General features: G+C 38.7%; 1 protein-coding gene across 1 annotated transcript; it reads right to left on the bottom strand.

The window, feature by feature from the left end:
- Positions 1 to 650: 650 nt before the first annotated feature.
- LOC150019799 (rho GTPase-activating protein 20-like) lies at positions 651 to 8,580 on the bottom strand. The gene is made up of 4 exons (XM_090268061.1): positions 8,489 to 8,580; positions 6,024 to 6,213; positions 4,643 to 4,757; positions 651 to 3,587 (listed from the first exon to the last, which is right to left on the bottom strand). Exons 1-4 carry the CDS (start codon positions 8,530 to 8,532, stop codon positions 1,717 to 1,719), a joined length of 2,220 nt encoding a protein of 739 aa, XP_090124187.1. The 5' UTR covers positions 8,533 to 8,580; the 3' UTR covers positions 651 to 1,716.
- Positions 8,581 to 10,420: the final 1,840 nt, after the last annotated feature.

The raw sequence follows: 10,420 nt of genomic DNA, 5'->3' as shown, positions 1-10,420 counted from the left end.
CTTAGGAATCTAAATATAGGAGTGGTTGGTTACAAGGTGACATCTACTTCACATCTGTGACTGAGCTGGCCAGTGTCATGAAGGAGTTCTTTGGACCCAGAGTTCCTACAAGCTAATTATAATGCTTAGGACAAACAGGGCCATGTACCCTAGAGGTAGGTAGCACCAATAGCTAATACTGAAAGGACTTTTTGTAACTTAGAGAAAATACTTTTCCCCCTATAACTGAAAAATGCAACATTTAGGGCAACAGGGAAAGAACATTTGACATGGAAGTTTCCTGGTGGCTCAGAAAGATAATACAGGATAAGCTAATTTGTGGGAGAAACGTCCATCTGATGGTAGACTAAAGAGACCCAATGGGTTTTAAGCAACATCTTCTGAGTAACAACTTCAAATGAAAAAAGATGCATACATCCTTCCCTGACTCTATCCCTTCATACTGGCTGACCAGGCATAATAATCAATGGAGAGAATCCAGGAGATGTATATCAGTATAATTTTAAGGCAAGAGAAAAGAGAAATGTCCATGGATATAAAATAAACCAATGGGGTATACACTATCTGTAAACCATGAATCATTTTGGACAAAAATATGTAAAAACTTGTAGAGGTAAGAAAATCCAAATCCAGTGATAAAGAAGGCCTGACAGCCACTTTGGTGGGTATTCTATTCTGCAACACTTCATAACCTGGCAACCTCTAAATTTCTCTCTCTACTGCCAAATGATAATCAGAAAAAGGATGATTTATCAGTAAATTTTTCTGGCTGCGTACTCTAAGAGGCAGGGCTGCAGAAAAATATTTCGGTGAGAAGGAGCCAGATTTTGATCACATGTTGGCAACGGCATCCGTGACACAGAGAAAAGGACCGTTGTTGCAGTGTTCCTCCACGTTCAGACAACGAATGCTTTCAGGTCGCCTTCTAACAGAAAAGTTGCATTTTGGGAAAATGTTCCCAGCACAAGTACCTTTGGAAAGGACACTAAGCTGAGCCAGCCTGTCCTTCTTTCTCTTCATAGCTGTTTCCTGGAGCCTTTGCAGAGCAATGCAACACTAATAGCAAAAAGAATCAAGCAACACAGAAAAACAGAAAAAATATACTATGATACTCATGGCTCTTGAACCACTCTACTTTTTTCCAGTCAGCTACATCAACGGGCTATTTCTGGACTAATCCTGTGAGGGCATGTGACTATAACATGTCACAGAAATGGCCACTGGCTTGGATTCAGGTAAATGCTTGACATGATTTCCTTCACTAGGCATGCTTTTCTTCCCAATGCTTTGATTAGTGGCTTTTTCTTGTCTATTTATTAAAGACATTTCATGAAGTGGGGGATGATTTCTCTGCTCCCTGCCCCTTTTCCCACCATCCCCATCCTTCACTTATGATACCCTGGCCTTCTCAGACGACTACTCTTATATAACATAAGGCATGTTTTCTCTACAGAAGATGCTCTCTCTAACTCTCTGCTAGTATCTCTAAAATCACATGCCAGGACCAATCCCATGCTCTAATAAGGAAAAGCCTCTCACTTAGGAGATGCATGTTTTTTTAGCCTAAATTTTTTGTCCAATGGTTTCAATAAAGAGAATCATTTTGTTATCTTAAGTATTAGCAATAGTTATCTTTATGCTACCTATCCCATGTATATTATACAAAGGGTCATAATAATTATTGTCTTGTTGTCATTATTAGCCCAGTCTCTGTTCTTATTGTGGTAAAATGTCTTTGGTTGAAGGTTTGTCCCCAACATCACAAACTACTGTAGGCCCTAAGTCTGGGCTGGACACATCATCCACAGTCAAGGGGCTGGGTGAGGAACTGGCACAAAGCAGAGACCCAGGAGAGCACTGCCCACTATTCTCTCCTTCCTCATGTGACTTCAGACAGAGCTCAAGTCTGCCTTCCACTAGGCTGAATGAAGAGCTTGTGTGTTTTTCTGAGACTTGGCTGGAATCAGCATTATACCGCTGGACTATCTGCCCAGCTCCAAGTCCTTCCGTTGCCCATATGGTCATGTCCTTCTGTTTCTCTTGCAGTGAGTTAGTGTCTGAAATATCAGAAGCATGTGGAGGTGGCTCAGTAGGTTCTTGTAGAGAAGTTATTTTCTTTTCCTCTGATCTGGTTGCCTTTACTTTGTTTTTGAGGGACCAGTTTTTGAAACTGGCCATACCATTTCTTAGCCACGTGCTGGGATGAAGAGTTACAGAATGCATTTGCAAATGTCGCTCTATAGTGTCCTTTTTTGTATAAGTCAGGTGACTGCTGGCCTGCTCCGAGGAGGTACCAGGCCCAGGCACTCCAGAAATGAGACTGGAACTGCAAAAGTCAGAAGAAAGTTCTTCATGCTTTCTTGGAGCCTGAAAAGTGCAATCTATCGGAGAGGAAGTTTCAGTGGGTGTAAACACTGAATGCTCTGAAATCTGAGAAAAAGCGCTGTCTTGGGAGCTCACTGATGAACCAGATGGGGAAGTGCCTGGGGAGGACAAGCTAGAATAGCTAGTCCTTGGGCAAATGTTTACTCTTGAGGGTAAAAACTTATCAGAGTTTTGGTTTGTGGCACTGCTCTTGCCCACCTCGATCCCCATGACCAAACTCTGATTAATAAGCTTTTGCCCCTCCTTTTGCAAAGACTTGTGCTGCTGGAGATAATCCTCCTCTCTGTGCAATTGACCAGCTTCATAGCTACTTTTATTTTGCTTCTTTGAAAAAATCCCCCTGAGATAACTCAGTTTGGAAGGCTGGTCATCAATGCTGGGCTCTGAGCAGCGCCGGTGCCTACTTGAACTCTTGAGGGCATCTGCTGGGTGCGGTGAGGGGTGTCCAGATGTATCTGCATCAAAGGGCTGGTGCCTGGGATGAGCATGTGAGGACATGTGACTGTAAGATGCCACAGAAATGGACACTGGCTTCGATTTAGGGAGAAGCTTTGTATGATTTCCTTCATTACCAAAGAAGTTTTTTTTCTTAGCATTTATATTAGTGGCATTTTTCTTGAGGTCAGTGCCTGTAACTAAACTCTGTTTAAAATATGTTTTAGCCTCTTCTTGCAGGGGTTGATTCTGCTTCAGATGGTCCTCATCCTTTTGTGAGAGAATTGCATCACAGCTGGACTTGCGTACCTTTTTCTGGTAAAACTCCCTGAGAGAGGAAAGCTTCGCATCTACATAGTCCATGTTGGGCTCTGAACAGCGGCGATGTCGCCTTGAGCTCTTTGGAGCATCTGCTGCAGCTGTGGACAGATAGCTGGGGGTGGTCATGCCAGAGGGGGCTCCGGCATGATCCTGCAGTGGGACCTTTCTGTACAGTACTGTGATGGTCACTGGTGTGGATTCAAGAGGCCGTTCCATTTGGATGTCTTCATGTTTAGAACGGTCTAAGTCAAAGCCGCTCAGGGTTAAAGGACCTTCCACCTCAGGCTGGTCAAGGTCATAGTCACTAAGTGTTAAGACAGAGTCCATGCTTCTGCTCCCCTGGCCAAGGTTCTTTACCAAGTCACTACACGGAGCATCAACATCCTCATTCAGCTCATTTTCCAAGCTGTCATAGGAAGAGTCAGTCATTTGTAAGCAAGAGATATCTGTGAAAAAAATCAAACCATGATTAACATTATTTTTTACTCCAAATACATGCTGCCTTACAAAAAAGACAAAACAAACATATGGTACTTAGTTTCTCTTTTCATGTAGATTTTTCAAATTTCTACTCTAAAAAGAAAAAGAGGTCTTTCACAATCTTTTTAATTGTTAGTGCAAAATATAAAATGAAGTTGTTTGGGTGTACTAGATTTATCTCAGTCCTGAAGAACTGTTCTTTCCTTAACTAAGATTTCTTCAAAGCAAGGAGACATGTCATCATCTCAAGAAATGGTAAAAAAATAAAATTAAAGGCATCAATGCCAAGTATAAGACTGCTTTCCAATGTGGATTGCTGGTGAGTACATATAATTAACTCTAGTATCAAGGAAGCCATTTACTAACCCTATCCATTTCTCTTTGACCAAGTTCTTTAATATCCATTATTTATTTAATCTTTAAAATAACCATAAAAGTTAGGTATTATAGTTATCCATATTTTATAGAAACAGAATAGATGTTCAGTGGCACAATATAATTGGCCAAAGATAACATAACTAGTAATTGTTGGTGCAGGAATTCATATTCTGGAAGGCTGAATGTGTTCAAGTCTGCTCCTACCCCCACCCATGATGCTGGTTGTTTTTGAACTGTTTTCTAGCACACCCAGCTTCGGGGATGACTCAGGGACCACTGAGAGAGGAGAGAGAGAGAAAGCCTAGGTCTGCCTCTCCTGCCCTTGAGTCTTCTACTCCAGTTTCAACTACAGTCATGCTATTATATATATTAGCATTCCTTGAAGTTTTTTTTAAGGATTAAAACCATCATACCATAAATGCTACTACTAAAAAGTTCTTAAGTTTAAGATCTTGTCTTATACATGTCTAAACCCACCAGAGAGTTAGCATTAGCAGGCTGTCTAATGAAGGAGCCCCAGGCCCACTGACCCAGATGAGCAGCTCCCTTCACCTGAGCTGCTGTGGGAACCAGGAGAGCCACTGTTCCATCTTCACAGACATGTGCCTATTTTTCATAAAAACTATCCAATTGTTCACAATACCTGAGGTATTCTCTCTAGTATCACAGCTCACTGAAACCTCTCCAAAGAGGGAAGTGATTTCTTTTCCAAATACTCCACAGCAATTTTCAATCAGAAACTGAATCACCAGAGTGACCTGCACAAAAAGGGATTAAAATGAAGTGCTGCTTGTCATATAGCATGTCTATTAGTGGTGTTTCATACATGAATCCTGATTTCAACAAAAAATGTAAAAGAATCCTGAGAAAAATTCATGTCTGTTTTAAAAGTATAGGGAAGGGACTAGACAACAAACATGTATGAATGACCCATGGACATGGACAGCAATGTGGGAATGATTGTGGGAGCAGGGACAGGGATGGGCAGAGGAGGGCAAAGGGGGAACAATTGGGACAACTGTAATAAAATAAAAAAATAAAAACTAAATTAAAAAAGAACATTTAAAAAAGGTATACAAAATAGTTTCCTCTAAAAAACTATGATACTGTCAAGAATAATTTAGGTATAGAAATTCATTTTAATCAATGGACTAAAGTTATTGTTTATGGCCTTTGTCTGATGCTATACCAATAGCTCTGTCTTTAAAATCAGGGTAGTTTCCAGTATTCTCTACAAAGTGTTTGGGTTGAAGAAATATACTTTGTTATTAAAATCCACAATACATCATTAGAAAAACTTATGAAATGTGTTTCTTATATAAAAGGCAGAGGTCATAAGCTTGGGAAGAGGGCATCCTCTGTGGGCTTACTGTAAAGGAGAGAGACAGCTAGAGAAAACACTTGCATTCTGTATGACTGCTCCTCTAATTATGCATTTCCTTCCCTTCAGCTCCCTAACTGGAGGTGCTTGGGGAAGAGTTAAGAATTCACTAGGGAGCTTTGAGCCTCCACTGAAATGTACTAGTTTCCCTCTGAGGCAAAGGAGCAGGCAGATGGTGGAAGAAAAGGGAATTAGTATCTCCAAACCTTGTATTAAGCACCAGGCACTACAAGACTATGATGAGCTAGGTATCACCATCTCCATTTTTCAGTTGAGAAACTGGATCAATGTAACTGTTTTTGCCCAAGATTGTACATCTGGCAAGAGGTGGGGCTGAGAATTGAACCTTGACTTGTCTAACTTTAAAGTCCTTGTTTCTTTTTAAAATCATATCAACTGCTTTCTTACTACCCTATGGTTTAAGTCAGTCATAGTTTTTTGCCTCTTTAAAGGGAAAAGAGAAATAACCCAAATGGTAGCACTCTTTTGCTTGAGAAATCAGTTCTTAATAGTCTACCAGGATAGGATTAATAAACTTAAATTTATGTTATTTAAGAAAATGCCTTTGAGAATAAATACCCTGAATTTTAGGTTCAAAATAGAGATAATCACCATAGGGCATAAAAATGAAAAACTGTATTACCTTTTTTGTAAATTCGTTTTCTAGTTCTGGGCTGGAGGAAGAAGAAGGCCAAAGAATGCTTGGAGCAATGCACACTGCTAAGTTAAATGCAGTCATCTGATTGGATGAGGAGTGTTGCTCAATGTTGTGCAATACCCCAAAAAGGTACCTTAGAAGAACAACATTGGCTCTTGGAAGCTGATTTAACAGCCTAAAGACAGAAAAAAATGTACTCTTTAAGCAAGACATTTCATTAAAAAATTTGTATAGTCAGGCAACCCTCACTTTCCATGGGTTTCCCATGCAAAACAAGAACTCAGTCCAGATGTGCACGAGTTTCAGTTAATACAGTTCCATGCAAGTGGGGTCTGACTGCCTAAATAGAACGAGAGAAAATAAGCACTGGGGATTTAGTTTTTTATTTTGAACACAGTCTTCAAATTCAATAAAAATGGAAAAGAATGCAGAAAAGTGGCTTATAAAAATATGCTACCTGACATATTTACCTGAAACTAGTATAATGCATTTTAACTTAGGTAAATCCTGTAACATTTCAGAATATTCTCAACCAAACCCACCCAAAGACTTTCTGATGAAAATTCAGCAACCATTAAACTTAAAATGCTCCTTTATTTCCAAGTAGCAACACAGGAATTGTATCTCCTGGGGGAACCAATCTTTAGCTCTGAAGACTGCCAGGTCCGGTCTGAGAGCTCGTGCTCCACGCCACTAGCGTCCAAAGTCGATGCGTCCCAAATCTCATCTCGCTGGTGTCACTTCCACATATTAGTTAAGCTCATCATAGTCTATTTCCTATTGCTCCTATTCTGTAATTGATAAAGGATCTCTAAATTATCATTCACTGAAAATGATTTTAATTACCATCCAGAAAATGTATATATTGATATTCATGGTTGTTGCTTTTATTAAAAACAAGACTCTGCAACCAAGAGGAGAAAATTAGGTAGTCTGACTCCTGTTGCAAAAATTATAGAGGCATTTCTTCAGTATAGTAAACTTACAATGAGTGTAATTTTGTAGGGACAGATTATGAAAGACATTGATATGGACCAAAAGATGACTGAGTGTATTCAATGGCAAGTAAGACGTTGTCTAGCACACACTGATTTGGGTTACCTCATTTTATGGAGGCCTTAAGCCTTGATCTAATTTTACAAACTCTAAGTTACAGAAAACTGACAGCAGTACACTTAATACTTTTCCATAGAACTGAAAATTCTGTTTGGTTAAGAGACAAATGATTTATTTGTGCCTTCCCCCTTACCCCTCAATGCCCCGGTAGAGAAAGCCAGTTTTTTGTCTTTTTGTAAATTTATTTCAGCACCTCTGACTCAACTACATAAATTGTGGTAGTTTAGAATCTCCTTTGAATTGGTTGCAACATCTTATTCGTTCTCTCATTAATGGTTTAAATTGAATCTTTCACATGTGTTCATTTTGTATTTGTATGAGAATCATAATTTTACCCCTTTAAAAAAAAATCATCCTTTCACAGTAGGACATAAAATTTTACACAGTGAGCCACAAGTATAGAATCTGATTTTAACTATCTCTGAATGGTTTCTATCAAACCATATAAGAGCAGAGATAGTAGTATTTTGTTACAAGGCTTTGATTTCTGATGTCTTCAACAGTTGTACTATGTTCTACTATGGATAAGAGATGTCTATCAATAGCAGTGTGTAGATAAAAATTCATATTTTAAAGTTGCTCAAGAAAAAACTGTATCAATCAACTATATGCAAAAAATGATATCGGGATTCTTGGGTTTTCAAATAACTGGAAATATTGCTTAAAAAAAAAGAGAAATGGACACTTCTTTCCCACTCTCTTATAATGGAGGAAGTATTGATGAATGGGGGTGAGGGGTGAGTTCTGCCAGCAACTTCCCTTTGCATGAGCATAGACAATGCATTCCTGTGATGAGGCAGTAACTCTGCAACTCCCTTTCTCCTTGATACTTTTAAGACTTAACCTGCTTCTCTGTGGTGCTCCCACAATGCCCTGTCCTGTTACTTCTTTTATAGATAGCACTGATTATACTGCACAATAATTGTAATTCTTGCTTTCTCTATGTACTCTACCAGACTGAGAGTTCCTGGAGAGAGGAAACTTTTTCTGTATGAATTCAGTTGCTGCATGAGATATATGAGGAGTTGTCTGGTAAAATATTTACAAAAATTAGGATAATAAATTTTAGTTTAGTTTTACAGTATTAGCTATTAGTCTAATGGGTTTCAGCTCCTCTCAGATTTAGATATACAAGAGGTTTATAATGATTAAGTATGCCATGTTAATAAGATTAAGGAGAAAACAATAATAATGACAGTAGTTATCATAGATCTATTTTTAAACCAGTCCCCATAAATATGATTTTTATAGTCATCATTACTTTAATAGACAAACTTATAAAATATAAGTATTTAAAAAGTATTTTTGATATATGACCAAATTAGAATAATTACCTTTGAATCGTATTTATTTTGTCTTCATCATCTCCTTGATCCATTACACAGACCCAGTGATCATAGAGATCTGATGAGAAAATACTTCCAGGAATATTTCGTAAAAAGTCCTTACAGAGAAGAAAAAAATTTTAAATCATTATTCTCATGTTAAATATGTTTTGGAGAAATTATAATACATTTTGTTGAAAAGGTTAGTTAAGTCTTCCCTTCTTTGGAATACACAGATCTCTGTGCCAGTTCTCCACTAATGTGCACTTGTAGAAACAAACAAAACGAAACTGGAGTCTGGATTATAGCGGGGAAGATACAGGACAACCTGTCTGGAGTGAAAGCCCTGGCTGTGTACATTTTAACATACTAGTACTCTGTGACAGGGCCTGGCAAATCATCCTAAATCCTCCCCCACCGTCAAATCACTAGGTCAAAGAAATACATGGAGACATTTGTGTGGTTCATAATGTCAGAATCACTTATCCAATTATGCTATACATATTTACTCATATGTGCCAGGCACTGCTTGACGTGCTAAGGACAGAGCAATGAATAAAACAAAGTCTCTGTTACTTTCAAACTTCATATTCCAGGGGTATCTGTGAACAATTCCAACTAGAGATACTTAAGAGTTTCCCCAGAGAAGGGTTCTCACTATCTGTGGGGCAGGGGGAGCATTACAAAATGGCTGGGTTCTGGGAGCCTGGGCCAGCACCCCCTTGCCTGATGTTCACTAAATAACATGTCCCCAGCACATCATCCTTTCTGGCATTCCAGCCCCTATTCTGCTGAAACTCCCAATGGGGCTGGGTGTGGTGAAACCAGACTATAACGCAAGCAGTATATGGCCAAGGGTGTTTGTTGTCCAATCTTTGTTTATATAATGCTTAAAAATAAACTAAATTTGGTTCGGGTCTTATGTTCACTTCTGTTCTAAGCCAATTCTCTGTTGTTTTTGGCATGGTATTAGCAAGGCTAAACTTGCAAAGTCTGCTCTCTACCTCAGTCAACTTTAGGCAGAGAAAACAATTTCATGCCTTTAGAGAAAAAATTTCATGTCTAAACACTATACCCATGGGTAGCTACTATTTTGCAAGTTTCTGCCTACAACCTGGAGATAGGTGCAAGTTGCAATTGAGCAATTTAAATATAGCTGGAAAACCAAACCAGCAAATTTACCTGTGTGTTTTACAAAAGGTGACACACAAGTTGTTACTTATATGTCATGTTTATAACACTAATATGAAAGTGGGGATACCTTATTGTTATAGTTAGCTGATCACACATGTATCTCCCCCAAAAGCTTCTGAGCTCCTCCAGGACAGGGGCAGCCCCTCACTCTCTCGTTGTACACTTCAGCGCCACACACAGTCCCAGACACAGTAGTGGACATTACTGAATTGTTGCTATTTGTCATATGGACAAATAGTAGTGAGGGACAAGGGAAGGACAAGTAACTATGAGAGTCTTAAGATAATATAAAAAACCTCTTTGTAGTCATGTCCTCTATCATGATACAATTTTTTAAAGAGTGGTTAACAAGTAGGAATATGATTGAGTCTTTCTGTTCAGTTATATCTTTCTCTGTTCTATTATATCTTCCAGTAGAAATACAACTGGATACTTGTGATTCAGATGTGTCTTTACAAAAGTTACCTCTTTTGGGGGAAAGCTATTGAATTTTCATAATTCCTAACTAATTTTAGTTGCTGCACCTACTTTAAAAGTCAGATTTAGAAGAGGCAAAAATCTTATTTCAAAGTGGGGCAGTGACAATAGCTCTCTTTTTAAATCTCAGTGGAAAACATACTTATGATCTGTCTTGAAGAAAAACATCATTATATCTTGAACCTACACTTGAAAGATAATAGGTCATAACATCTCAATGAACTCTCCACAGCTGGAATAACAAGTTACAAACTGCAACCACCATCACAG

This window comes from Furipterus horrens, unplaced genomic scaffold, assembly GCF_987537825.1.
Source record: "Furipterus horrens unplaced genomic scaffold, mFurHor1.1.pri manual_scaffold_2, whole genome shotgun sequence".
In the NCBI taxonomy this organism is placed as follows: Eukaryota; Metazoa; Chordata; class Mammalia; order Chiroptera; family Furipteridae; genus Furipterus; species Furipterus horrens.
Note: the sequence above shows the minus strand (reverse complement) of the source record. Positions and strands in the feature narration are given on the sequence as shown.